General features: G+C 37.3%; 2 protein-coding genes across 2 annotated transcripts; both read right to left on the bottom strand.

Annotated features, from left to right (window-relative positions):
• Positions 1–1,738: 1,738 nt before the first annotated feature.
• LOC145566727 (uncharacterized) lies at positions 1,739–3,250 on the bottom strand. Its single transcript, XM_081626054.1, has one exon. It carries the CDS (start codon positions 3,248–3,250, stop codon positions 1,739–1,741), a length of 1,512 nt encoding a protein of 503 aa, XP_081482180.1.
• Positions 3,251–6,743: 3,493 nt separating this feature from the next.
• LOC145569004 (putative envelope ADP,ATP carrier protein, chloroplastic) lies at positions 6,744–14,554 on the bottom strand. Its single transcript, XM_081628379.1, has 10 exons — positions 14,094–14,554; positions 11,915–11,971; positions 9,640–9,702; positions 9,492–9,548; positions 9,328–9,411; positions 8,974–9,042; positions 8,785–8,897; positions 8,513–8,682; positions 7,724–7,802; positions 6,744–7,183 (listed from the first exon to the last, which is right to left on the bottom strand). Exons 1-10 carry the CDS (start codon positions 14,424–14,426, stop codon positions 7,069–7,071), a joined length of 1,140 nt encoding a protein of 379 aa, XP_081484505.1. The 5' UTR covers positions 14,427–14,554; the 3' UTR covers positions 6,744–7,068.
• Between the last annotated feature and the right edge of the window lie 216 nt (positions 14,555–14,770).

Genomic DNA, 14,770 nt, shown 5'->3' with positions numbered 1-14,770 from the left:
ATGCATATATACAGTTTCCTGTAAGTCACCATGTAAAAAGGCATTTTTGACATCTAATTGATGTATCGACCACTTCTTAGCCAGAGATAAGCTGAGAACAGTACGAATAGTGGCCGGTTTAACTACCGGACTGAAAGTCTCATCACAATCCACACCAATTTCCTGCGACCTGCCATCACATACAAGACGAGCTTTGTGCCTTTCAAGGTCACCATTAGACTTGTATTTATGCTTAAAGAGCCACATACAATTAACAACATTCACCCCCGCAGACCTAGGTACCAACTCCCATGTCCCTGTTTTAATTAAAGCACTATATTCATCATTCATCGCCGCATTCCAATTATGGTCATTTAAAGCTTGTTTATAGGACTTTGGAAGAGGTGATTTTTGAAGATGAGGACCCGAAGGTTGAACGGTGAGGTTACAATATTTCGGGTTAGGCTTAAAAATTCCCCGTTGACTACGGGTAACTCGGGGAGAGGGAGGTGGTGGCCGAGTGGGTTGTATGGGCGGAACGCCACGCATTGGTGGCGGGGAGTAGGCGGGTGTGGATGTGGTGGGGCTGCTGACAGAAGGTGGCGTGGGCAGTGGGGTCCGCGGGCTACCCGCGGCTGGGACTGGGCTGCCACAGCCAGCCTGCGGAGTAGCCTGCTGGGCTGGTAAGGCAGACCTGGGCCGTGGAGGTGAGCCTTAGGTTTGCTGGGCCGGGGTCTGCTGGGCCGTGGAAGTGGGCCTGGTTTGCTGGGCAGGAGGGCTGACAAGGGTGTGTGGGTGTGGGTTTGTTTGTTGCGGGCTATGAAGAATAGGATGCAACAAGTGAGGTGATGGAGTATCGTCACCTAAAAACTCATAATCTTGGCTTCGAAATTGAGCTATATTTCGGAACGAGAAAGTCACTTCATCAAAAGTGACGTGACGTGATATGATTATTTTGTTGGTGGTGAGATCAAGACACCTATACCCCCTATGGTCAATAGGATAACCCAAGAACACACACGGTGATGATCGAGGAGCTAATTTATGTGGAGCTATTACAGACAAATTAGGAAAACAGAGACACCCAAAAACACGGATATGATCATACGAAGGAGTTTTTCCAAACAGGGCAAAAGCGGGAGTATTGTTTTTAAGGGCTTTTGTTGGCAAAATATTTAGAAGATAAGTGGCCGTTTCAAGAGCATAAAACCAATACGAAGGGGGAAGAGACGCATGAAAAAGAATTGTATGCTTAATATTATTAAGTGTACGAATCATACGCTCGGCTTTGCCATTTTGTGAGGATGTGTGTGGACAAGAAAAGCGGAAAAGCATTCCATGGTCAATACATTTTTGCTTAAATGGGTCAGTCAAATTCCCTACCATGATCACATTGAAAACATTTAATTTGACGTTCAAATTGGGTTTCAACATATTTTCGGAAATTGATGAATGATTGAAAAGCTTGGGATTTGTATTTTAGAGGAATTGTCCACACAAAATGAGTATGATCATCTAATAAGACTAGATAGTATTTGTGACCTTGAGCACTACGAATAAGAGATGTCCATAAATCGGCATGTATAATATCAAAAGCACAAACAGTAGTATTATTAGAATTATCAAAGGGAAGGCGAGTATGTTTTCCTAATTGACAAGAATTGCAGAACTGGGAGCCATGCTCCTTATTACAATAAATATAATTTTTAGACTTAAGATAGCTAAAAACTTGAGCTCCAGGATGACCTAGACGACTGTGCTAAGTAGAAGGGGAAACGGCAGTGAGGGAGGTAGCAAGACAGGTTGACGGAGTGGACTTTGTGAGTTTGACTGGATATAAATCCCCTGAGCTATCACATCTCGTTATTATTGTCCCCGTACGAAGATCCTTCACAGAAAAACCAAAAGGATCAAACTCAATAGACACGGAATTATCAGTGGTAACTTTACGTACTGAAATAAGGTTCTTTATGAGTTGAGGTGCTAAAAGGACATCACGAAGGACAAGTGGTGTTTTAGAGTGGGGAAAAGTGCCATGACCATAACCAGTTACTGGAATACGATGACCATTACCAACTAAAATATGATTTTTAGTGCTTAAATTAAACAAGGGTAAGAGATTAACAACATTATTCGTCATGTGAGATGTGGCACCCGAATCCACGTACCACTGATTGTCGGGGTTCGGAAGAGTCATTGTAGAGAAAGAAGATGCCAACTCCGTTGGGGTCATAGGCTGCCCGTATTGGGCTGCATAGGCCTGCTGCTGTGGCTTGGGCTGTCCAAGGATGGATTGCTGCTGCTGAACTGGAAAGGGGGCAGGAGGCCTAGCCCATGTTTGTTGTTGAGCCCACTGCTGGAAGCTTGCCCAAAGCTGTTGCTGATTTGGGCCAGCGTGATTAGAAGGGGTGGATTGGGCCTGGGCCGGCTGATGTTGCTGCTGCTGCCCACGGCCTCTACCTTTGCTCTTGGATTTTCCACCCCGGCTCTTATTGTCTCGTCCACCACCACCCCTGCCCTGCTGTTGCGGCGGTGGCTGCTGCTGGGTGGCTGCCGCGGAGGCGGTGGTGGTGGTGTTGCTTGCTTGTGTAACAAACTCCTGTCCGGAGTGCTCTTTTGCAGATTTTCGAGACTCTTCTAATAAAATTCGTGATCGTGCTTCATCAAAACCGGGAAGAGGTCGAATTTGAGTGATGGATTGAGCCACTCCATCATAGTCTGAGTCAATTAAACCTGCACAAAGACGTAAAACCAAAGTTCTCTCGGACACGGGCTGACCAACGTTAGCTAGTTGATCTTTGAGTTCCTTCAATTTCTGACAGTAGGAAGCCACATCTGGAAAATTTTCAATAAACAAATTGTTAAATTGATTTTCAAGGTAAATAGCACGAATTTCACCATTATCTTGAAAAATATTGGCGAGTCTATCCCAAGTTTCCTGTGCCGTAGCATTCTTATACAACACCGTGCTTCGTAAATCTGCAGAAATTGTATTATAAGTCCACTTTTTCACAATCGAGTCAAGGCGGTTCCACTGCGCCGTTGTGAGGTCCGTAGGATGAGAAGATTTGGGATCTATATGATCGATTACATTGCAGGAATGACAATGAATCTCGAAGAGTTCAACCCAACTACCATAATTCCCTTTTTCACGGTCAAGAATTTCAGGCACCTCATTCTTGATGTTGCTAATAGCATTAGCAGGGTGATAATCGTTTGATGGAGGGGGAGGAGGAGGTGGTGGGGTAGGATTGTCATCATCTTTGGCCATTGTCAAAGAAACAAAAGTCAAATTTTGCCACTGAAAACAAATCTAATGTGCAGCAAGGAGAACAATAAAGAAAAGCAGTAAGAGTTGGTAATGTAATTACCACGTGAGAAGAGAGGAAGCGGAAGGTCGGATCTTTAGGAAAAATAAAAATTTTTGTGGAACCCTAAAAGAACCTAAGCTGTGATACCATGTTAGATTTCGGGAAAACTCCTTGGGTTGGAGTGTGTACCATTGAATAATATATATAGTGTTACAATACTAGTCCTAATCCTGTTAGGAAACCTAGTACGATAAGAATACAAACTATATCACAAATATATACAAATATATCCTACTCTGCGACAAATATTATAATAATCCTATAATATCTATCAGTAAAGTATACAAACTAGAGTTGCTAGGGAACAGTGGCAAGATGATTGCAATAAAGAAGACAAAGGGATTGCCTAAAGAGGTTGCGGAGCTCTGTGAAGAACATACGTAAATTTTATAGAGCAATTTGCGTGCATCAAGTGAGGGATACAAAGTGTAGGAAGAATAAGGCACCGCAATTCGCCACCTCTCCTTGCTCATGTTCCACGACGAAACTGTAATATACTTGTGTACGAGTACATGAAAAATGGTAGTTTGCAAGACTTAATGGTAAAAGTAGTCAATGAAAGCACATAGTTAGATTGGTTATCTCGACATAAGATAGCCAATGGAATGGCTTATAGACTTGAATATCTCCATATGAACTGTAATCCCCGTATCATTCACAGATATCTCAAGCCAAGTACCATCCTTCTTAACAATGGCATGGAGCCTCGTATTGCAGATTTTGGACTAGTAAAAAAAAATGTTAATCGATAACACTCACATGTCATTTTCAGTTGCTACATGAACATTACTGCACACATGGCTCAAGTCTATTTCGAGAGTTGTCACTTCATAGACAAATGTGATGTATACAACCTTGAGTTGATTCTTGGAAGTTTGGTGATAGAAAAGCCATTAAAAGATCATTTCTTTTAAGAAACAAGAGAGGTGGACATGAGTATATGGATGAAGAATATTATGTCTTCGGAAGATCCTAAAAGAGCAATTGATCCTTCAGGTAATGGGTATGAAGAGCAAATGCTTCAAAGTGCTAAAATTTGCATGCTATTGCACCCATAATGCCTGGAACAAAGGCCTAATAGTCATGATATTTGTTGCATATTGGATCAAATCAGTTACCCAAGTACAAGTGTGGCTTTAGTATAAAATTCTCTGCCACACCAAATTAAAAGCATATCTAGTGCGTCTATTTTTTTAGTTTATTGTTGTAATGTAGTATATTAGTTTCTTGATAATGGCCACCACAAACACTAGAAAATCTCAACATGGGCTCTCAGTGTGGGCAGTGGTTAACCTAGCAATATTTTCAAGTGGATTCAAATAAATTAATATACACTAAATTCTAATTAAACTTACATGTGTTTATTATACTATATTTGTATACATATTATACATATATCATATATATAGTACATGTACATATTTTAATATTGCACATATAGCTTCCGCACATTAATTGACTTGTTTAATTAAGTTTGGGTACCTTATATTTGTCGATCGAACTCGTAGATTATTTCTCCAAGAAAAATAATTTATTTGCCTTATCTTCTTATTACAATTGAATAATGTAGCAAACTTTTACAAGAGTAAGTTAATAAGTGGGGTCGAGTGACCCCATTATCTTAAAATTGGCTTCGCCTATGAGCGTGGCTACTTGGATTTCTTACTGGAGGAATAGTGGGAGCTATAGGCGTGACAATATTTGTATTATTTGTGAGAATGAGTCTGGCTATGTTATGTGGTAGTAGAAGTGGGCGGCCTACGAAAAAGGGTGAGCAACCAATGACAATATTCAGTAGACTTATAAAAAATGAAAAGGAACTTGCTTTTTTGGACGAAGAAGATGGTTTCATGATTTGTCAAATTTAGAGTTGATAAGAAGAGGTGGTGGTGTGGTGAAGTATACAAAGCAGAGTTGCCAGGGACCAATGGCAAGATGATTGCAATAAAGAAGTTAAAGGGACTGCATTTGGGGGCTCTGTGAAGAAGATACGGAAACTTTTATAGGGCAATATGCGTGCACTCAAGTCGGAGATACAGACTTTAGGAAGAATAAGGCACCGCAATTTGCTAAATCTCCTTGCTCATGTTCCACGTTGAAACTGTAATTTACTTGTGTATGAGTACATGGAAAATGGTAGCTTAGTTTGCAAGACTTAATGGTAAAAGTAGCCGATGGAAGCACATAGTTCGACTGGTTATCTCTACATAAGATAGCCGTTGGAATGTCTTATGGACTTGAATATCTTCATATGAACTGTAATCCCCGTATCATTCGCAGAGATCAAACATCGACATGTATGTGCCATTACTTTGCGACATACTAAGTGCAAATTGACTTGCATTGTAAACCACATATGGCAATAATCATACATACACGTTATTAATAGTACATCAATTATATACTTCCTCTGTTTTTTTTATAGTTGCAACACTTCTCTTTTCACGCTTGCCGATGCATGCTTTCAATCGTTAATATATTTGGTTACCATTATGTAAAAATTATAAATTTTAGATATTAAAAAAATCGAGACGAATCTAACAAGATCCCACATGACTATATTTTTACTTAAGTATAAATCGTCAAAGTTAGTCAAAATTAAACACATGAATAGTGTAAAAGTAAAACTGTTGCAATTATAAAAAAAAATGGAGAAAGTATATAACATACAAGTGTATACGAATTGAATGTAATACATTCAAAGATACGCATACAAATGTAACGAATACAACGATTTACAAATATATAATCAAATTATGTGAGCTTTGTGTATTTTTCAATGCTATCTATAGCAAGGCAAATTAACTTGGAGGAACTTAATATGGGTTACCGAATAACTTAATTGGTTGAAACTTTATCTCATTTTGAAATGTATAATCCATCCTCTTTCTTTGATATCATGTTGCACTTAATCATCCATTTAGTTCATGGAATCAAAGCTTGTAGTTCGATATCTCAGAGGAGGATGTATCACTTATTCACTTGGAGAGAAGTTCAAAGTTGGCATCGTCTAAGGTGCACTGATGAGGAAGTTTATGAACATTGTGCGAAGCATTTGTCAAAAGCTAGCTCAATATGACAATATGAACCCCCTTTTATGTAGTTGTAACATATAGTAGAGCCTTCACTATTTCTAATGAAAGATATTTCAGAAAAATTATTGACAGTTTAAATTATTTTTATTTATGATTAACAATATACTTAGAACTTCATTTATAGCCGATTAAAAATAATCTAACTCGACTTTATTTTTAGCCTATAAAAACTCGAACTTAAAGGCGTTTTCCCTTTCTCTGGAATTCAGGAAAGTTGATTCAGATGAATGTAAATGATTAGGTGTTTGATAGTATGAAATAATACCAACCAATTTAAGCTTTAATCTCGGGAAGGAGGGGTACATAAACAACATTTCTTTTAAGTACAAAATAATGTTGCTTGCATAGTTGCATTTCACCAATAAAATTCCAAGAAAATTTCATAAGACTCCTAACTCATTACTATGACAAGCCTGTTGGATTCTACTGAGGAATTTCCCATGATTTTTCCTAGTCCCTACTTAGATCAAAAAGGAAGAAACCTTTTGGACAATCTACATTAAAAACAAAGCAAAATGGGCTCACAACCTGTTCTAGTACTGCACTACGTGTAATACTGGCGAAAAAATTATCCACAAAAAAATTAGCTACAAAATTGGTACTGAGACTATGCCAGCAAACGTTCAATGAGCTGAACTTGCTTTTGCCTCCTTACGGTTTCCCTCAACAATACTCTGAAACTCTTTCTCACTTGCAGCAACTAGACTCTTGACAGTATCAAAGGCGGTCAGCCGAATACTGCAACCAGAAAATATTGGGATATTATCAACATTTTGTAGGGGAGCCAGAGTAACTGATCTCAAATTTAATCAATCCCAAATGAGTTAGCAGTGCAAAGCTGGAAGATTCCCACTTATAAAATAAAACACACACATTGTTGCCCTTGGAGGGTTAACAGATGGTGAAAATGATGGCGGATTCGTATGCAATTTTGTAGGGAAAGTCCCATGCCAATGTCCATGGTGATGCTTATCAATTCCTCCACTAAATATCTATTTTTCTTTATAAATTTCCATTTCATCTATTACCACTTATAGAGGAAGTGTTGAGTCGTAATGAAAATTTACGAGGGCAATATAAGCACATATTTGGGGATGAAGTTCTATTGCCATGAAGATTAGCAAAGGACTTCCTTTAAAAAAAATGCATTCAAATTCATTACCAATACTGCTACAAAACAGGCCGCATGGGTATAAATTGCTACGAGGTAGAGCATTTCAAGGAGATGTTGAGTGCAACACAAAAGGAAGAAGATGATGGGCATAGGTTAAGACATACCTGCTGTTGGGTAAATTTTTCAAAGCATTGGGGAGAAAACCTCTATAGAGTCCAACCCAGCCGTCACGCTCCAAAATTCCTTCACAATGCAAAGAAATCGAAGAGCATCAATTGGGGCAGTAATATTAACATAAATGAGGAAAAATAGCCAATAAATATTACTTAGCTTAGTGACAAGATGGACATTACAGTATATTTTAAATGATTCAGCAAGACAGTAAACTCAAATTTGTTTATGGGAAATCAAACTAAGTTTCACCTGCAACTCTGTAAGTTCCCAAGTAGACTAATAACACAAATCATGGTCAAATAGTATTGCATCAACCAGTGACCATCGATCACTTTTCCATTACAAACAACAGAAAATTAGAAACCTTGGAGCCGCACAACTTGCATCATCTACACCGGTTCACAAATCAAACATTCAAGAACATAATGTATCACAAGTACACGATAAAAGTTAAGCTCACTGAGTTTATAACCAATATGAAAATATGTAACAAATTCACAGCAGACACAGACTAAACCAAAAACATATTATATTAATATTATCCATTACTGTCTGGAACTCGGATCTAGCCAGCATTTCTTGTTTAAAAAACTCTCATGATCATGTCTGATTTTAGTAGTGGACAAATAAAGTTATGTTCTCCCCATATCATGTATCAATCCACCTGCCAAATTGAGAAACTGCAAGCATATGCCCCACAAATATGACACTGTAAAATGTCAATAACTGTCCATCACAATGGACAGATTTTAAAATGTAAAGATATTAAAAAAATTCACCTGAAAAGGCATCAAGAACTGTATTGTATGGTGTACCCCTCATTTGCATTTGTCTTCTAATCGTATCCAGAGGATAGCATGTAAGTGTTGCAAGTGTAGCTGACACCAGAGCTGTAACCAAGGATGTTTCAGGCCTGTTCTGGTACTTCTCCGGCAAGGACTTCTTCACCCTGATAGTTCAAAAGGAGTGACATCACATGTTAATTGCAAACTGTGATTTTAGTCTCCATAACGAGTGCAAAAAGAGAGTACCAGCAAAAGAGTAAGCTCACAAGTCAAAAACGCAGAAATTCACAGCAATGTAAGGTGCTATTCCAATAAGAGAAGGTCCAAGACCATTGTAGAAAGAAGCAATGCCTTCCTCCCTTAGCATGCTTAAGGCTATCTGAAAATTCCGTGAAGGATTTAGATATTTGAAATTTAACCTACCCATACGAACACTAACAGCTCAGCCGGCTTACCTGAGACATGGTTCTGTATCCTGGTTCAACTGCTAATCTTAGCCTCAGGACATCTAGGGGGTATGTCACCTAAAAAGAGAGATACAAAATCATGTCTTAGTTTGCATAGACAATCTTTTCACAGGACCTCCTAATTTTAAGGAAACAAACTAGTAGTCATTCATTTGAGTTCTTGATGCATAATCTCTTCAAAAGTTCATTGTAGATTATATAAATTTATAGAGGAATACATAGTTCAAAGGGTGATTGATATGACAAGGGAAACATCATTAAGTGAAGAGAGTAAGGATACATTCAACAGCTAGTACATAAAATAATTAAAATTTAGAGATCCAAAAACTTGAATTAACTCACAAGGGTTGAAGTCATGCCTGCACAAGCACCAGCTGCTAGCCTTCCCAAAACTGATAATTCCTCATCCTTTCCCCGAAAAAGTTTCTGAAGGACCCAAGTATAAGGTATATCAAGCAATTGAAAAGACCATTGACTACAACGACCATGAAAGATTCAAGTATTACCTTGTAGCTCTCATAAGCAAATAGTTGTACAGCACTGTAGGGTATGATCCGTATAACCTGTAAAAGACACATATTTAACTAACTGCATCAGAAAAAGGCAACTATAGTGATAGGGTAATAAAGCAACAGCTAATTTCAAAGTTAAAACCTGAGGAAGGTTTCCTTTCCAGTATCCTCTAACGCCTTCCTCCTTTCCAATCACAGTTATTGCCTGAAGAATACAATTCAGAGAATTAATGAATTAGCAGGTGAAACAAGGTCTCCACTCTCCAGTTCCCAAGAGAAGAGGAATAACTTGAATCATTCAAACTAAACTCATCTTAAAACATCCCTGTTTCCAATATTGGCCTGGTAAAAACCATAATCCAAAATTCCAAATAGATTTTGTACCAGGATACACCATATTAGCGCAAACAGTGATTAAAAAATCTCACAGTTTTAGCTATGAAACTTGTCAAGGGTTCTTTGACTTTCAATTATAGTGGACTAAAGCTCTAGACATAATAACTCATTCAGTACGGATTCCTTTATTGAAGTAAAAAAGTGAGTTGCACACTGAATTAAGGATAAAATGGAAACCTCTCCTTTATTGCCGGGGTAACTCAGGTAAGGCCGAAAGGGCTCAAGGTTGTAAGCAATTATACATTCAACCTCTCTTAGCCCATCTAAAGCATAAGCAACTTTCAAGGCATTAGGATAACATTGATGTGCATGTCAAACCTAGCGTCACCATCTCCATCTTATTCATATTATTTAAGATCCCATATATTTATCACAGTTTCTTTTCAGCTTGTCATACCTCATAACAAGTCACTATATCCAATTTACAAGGATCAGAAAAAATACCAAGAACCATCTGCCAGAGAATCCATCTATTAAGCAAACTTTGCATCAGTGCAAAAGGTTTGGTGATAATTTACAAGTCTTCTTATTACATGAGCTTAGCAATTCTATTAGTGCGTGCATAGGATCTTACAGCCGAGGTTCAAACATGTGTATAGAAGCAAGAGAGGAAGAATATATATGGCCCATATTCTGACAATTCATGATGACCAACAATGTCAAGATGAGTTAGTATTCTAAGTCAAAAATTCTCTAAAACAAATGAAGTTACTAAATCTATACGGAAGTTGTCTCTCTGTACGGCAGTATCTTTGTCAATATGTACGGCTGGAAAGTAAATGTTAGAAATCATATTAAAGGCTGAAACATCAAACAGAAAATAACTTTGAGGCGGTTTGAGCAGATCCTCATTACTTTGCGAAAATTATTTGAGAGGGATAGAACCACAATTGTCAGGTAAAGATTATCCTCTATCTTCCACAAGGAGCACAAGCAATCAAGATAATCAGATAGACACTTGATAATCCAAATGCACCCACAATGACTACAGAGTACTATGAGACCAATTGCTTAGAGTCCTAAGAACATCTCTTTTCAAATCAACTGACTAGTTCTTATGCATGAGGATCTTAAAGCAGTTTGTATATGGGACAATTTTGCATCAAAACAACCGTGTATGAGAATTTTAAGGGATGAAACCCTCATCCCAACTCTCAACCAAAACAAGATGTAGTGCAGAAGAAAATCAAGAGGAACAACAGAGTCCAAATTTAGAAATTTAGCAAACATGTTGAAGAATATAACATCCAACTTCCTAAACTCGGCCTTTTTTCTAAATGATCTCAGCCAAATGGTCAACATAAACAAAGCCGTGGAGGTGTCCACAAATGATCTAAGAAAGTTGACAGCATATTTCCTTGAATTGTATACATAAGCCACAACAGCAATTCTTAATGCATGACTCTTCTGCAGATTAAAAGGTTCACCAATAGCAGTAAAACAAGAGTAAAAGTGCTGTCAAATTATAATTATAGTATCATAAAATTAAAGTGGATGGACAGGTAATGATGTGCTGGATAATGACACGGTATCTAGAAAAGGAAAAGGAAGAGGACCATAGTTTAATGAGCAGCTTGTCCCTGACTTGAGAAAACAACACAATCTTACAGCAGAACAACCTCTATAGCTATCTCTGTAACAGAAGCCATAAATGCTAAAATACCACCTCTTTTCAACCTCAAGAACCTAGCCAACAAAGTTACGAATGTCAATTACTTGGGAATTGCAGCAATATAATACTCCACAATTTACAAATCATCATATACAGACTGAACAGCATGTACTCTTGTACAATGCAGTAGTTTGAGATTCAATAAGCCACATGCCATGTAATATTTTCAAAATAAGCCTCTCATAATTATGTAAAAATGCTATACTCTTCTCTAGCGGAATGCTTCTGAAATCCATAATTCCATACTAACGATGATGACTTAACCAAAAGGAAAGCTATTGTATAAACACTACACTGAGTATAACTGAGCAAGGATAGGGCTACCAAAATATAACAAAAGCTGACAAACCTCAAGAAATCCCATAGCCTTTTTTGCACTTTCTTGGCCTACTCGCACTCCATGAGTCTGCAAGGCATATAAGCAGGTAAACATCAATTGTAAGCGAACTAGCATTTCAGTAATAAGATTTCAAATTTCAACCATACATGAATGTGAATTGATTAAGATGTAATTCATTGCTAAAACATAAACTCGTAGTACATGCATACAGCACAAAATTATCACTTTAAATGACCTTTTCACATACAATTTCATCATAAATTCTTAGCCCAACATCAATAAACAGTTAAAAAGCAGAAAAATGAAAGTGGTGCACTAGTGGTAGATGGACATAACATACTCCACAGGACATACAGGTAAAAAGGAGGAACAAGTTTGTAGATATAGATTACATATATCCAGTAAACAAGTTAATGAAGTGTTACACATGGTGGATACATCAGGAGGATTTCTGTCATAGTAATAGCTATTTTGTAATCAATTTGCATTAAATTGACACGATAAAGATGTAGGACAGGATACAAGTATCAGTTGTCTGAAGTGCGACTAATTAGCAAATTAATTGGTTTTATCAGAAGGAAAGTAAAACCTTTCACCCACTACTGAATCTATGGGATGCCCGGTTAGCTTCAGAAACAAAATGGTTCAAGATAATCAAAAGGCAATGAATTACCAACGTTTTTCTCGTCTATTGTGCTCATTTTATAAATACCTCACCAATAGTCGGGTACTTTACAACATAATATTTTTCTGATCACCGTTACTTACAATTTATTAATAATAAGGTTATATTTTCTTTCCAATAACACTTTCCATTGCCATCTAATGCATTCGACAAAAGTTCATTCACATTTCACAATAGGTACAGATCACTAGATAAAACATATAATATGATAGTGGACTGAGGCGTTGTTGCTTTGTTAGAGATTAGCGACATGTTGATTCAGATTGTACTAAATGTATACAACTATACATAGGAAGCAGAACGGAGGCTCACAAAACTACTTAATTGGAAGCAACAATAATACATGTTAAACATCAAAATCGCACAAAAAGGATGATTAAAACATACATATTATATATTTCTATTCCGAACAGGCTGTTCATTAGGAAAATGACAAGATTAGTTTACAATCAATTCCAAATATTTATTTATTAATAATACTGCGTATATAATCTGAGCAATAAGATATTGTCATGCCCTCACGTAACACCTACCATTAGTCCATTATCCCAACGTGATTAAATAAACAAATGAATAGAATGGGCCCCAAAGAACGGCCACAAGGCACACCTACCATTAGATCATATATTCATGTATTGTATCATAAAGGCGGCAGGTTAGAGGCATGCCACACTATAAGAAAAACAGCCAAATACTTGCAAACTTGACAAAAATTTGTGCTAGAACAGAATTTTGCTTTACTCCAAATTTGAGAGAGTCCATTCACCATTGAACCCCAAACTATTTTTATGCTCATTCCGATGGGTTACTAGAAACATCTATCAGATACACCCGGGTGTATAATACATGTAACGACAATTTCAAGCAGTTCGCTTTGATGAACGTACAATTGTTTATATATTTCCATAAGTCAACAAGTGAAAAAGGCAAAGATTAATTTAAGATTAATTTACAGTTAAATTAAATACTTGTATATATTATTCAATTAATGTACTGAATAACTTTCTGTGGCAGCCAGCGTAAAGCATAGTCATATCTTATGGACATGAATCGAATGCACTGAATAACATTCTAAATAACAATTATCTTGAGTATTTATGCTACCATATATATTCCAACCATAAACAAATTTTTTTTTTTTCATTTTTTTGAAGGCACCGACAAAAAAAATTTCCCATTGCATTTTCTAAGAAGCTACACCTATAATCCCAAAAAAAAAAAAAAAAAAAAAAAAAAATAAAAAAAATAAAAAAAAATAATTTGATTGTTTTCTGACAAGTAACTATATTATTAGTTTATTACGGAAAGAATTTGATGAATTTCATGTAGTAAACCTTTGATAAACTAAATTGTAAATTATTCAAACAAACAAAGAAATTGAATATAAGTGATTAAAATTCCAATTACAGAACAAAATTTCACATAATTGAACCAAAATTCTCAAGTTGGGTACAATTTCTTGCCAAAATTTCCAAATTTCAAAAAACAAAAACAAGAAATAACCTGCATAAGAAGCTTAATTCGATCGAGCGGAGCAGTGAAAGTCTTGGCAGCAGCACCAGCAATAGCGCCGGCGGCGAAAAGCGCAGCGTCTCTAGGAACAAGCGCAAGCAAAGCAAGAGGGTGTTCGAGCAACTGGGTAGTAGTGGGTTCAAATTCTCTCTCCTCTTTCTTGGTCGCCATTGAAAGACAAGCAAAACCATTGTTGAAACATTTGGGTTTGAAATGGGGGTGTTTAAAATCAGCCATTTCGATTGGAGAAGAAGTGACATTGCAAGTTTCAAGGCCTGGAATTGCTCGGTAGGTAACAATGGCTTGATTTTGATTTGATTTCATTTCTTGGTGTTGTTGAAATTCCTGGGATTTTGGGGAGAAAGGAGAAGGGTGAGAGTGAAGATAAGGTAAGGAGAGAGTTGTTTGTTAGAAGGGAGGGAAGAGGGGAGAAAGAGAGGGAAAGATGTCAGATTTTGGGGGGTTTTACAATTCTTTTATTAGAGAAGGGGAGAAGGGAAGGGGATGAGAAGAATTGGTATTGGGTTATGGGCTGAGCCGGCACGATTGCCGATTGAGTCATTGGCTCGTGCCCGTTCGAACCCAAGTGTGGAAGTGTTAATTTAGGTGTTTAAATCAAATTCGGTGAAATCGGGTCGAGTTTTATTTCAAACTTGAATCATGTTAAA

Source organism: Chenopodium album, chromosome 11 (assembly GCF_948465745.1).
Source record: "Chenopodium album chromosome 11, dcCheAlbu1.1, whole genome shotgun sequence".
Classification (NCBI taxonomy): domain Eukaryota; kingdom Viridiplantae; phylum Streptophyta; class Magnoliopsida; order Caryophyllales; family Amaranthaceae; genus Chenopodium; species Chenopodium album.
Note: the sequence above shows the minus strand (reverse complement) of the source record. Positions and strands in the feature narration are given on the sequence as shown.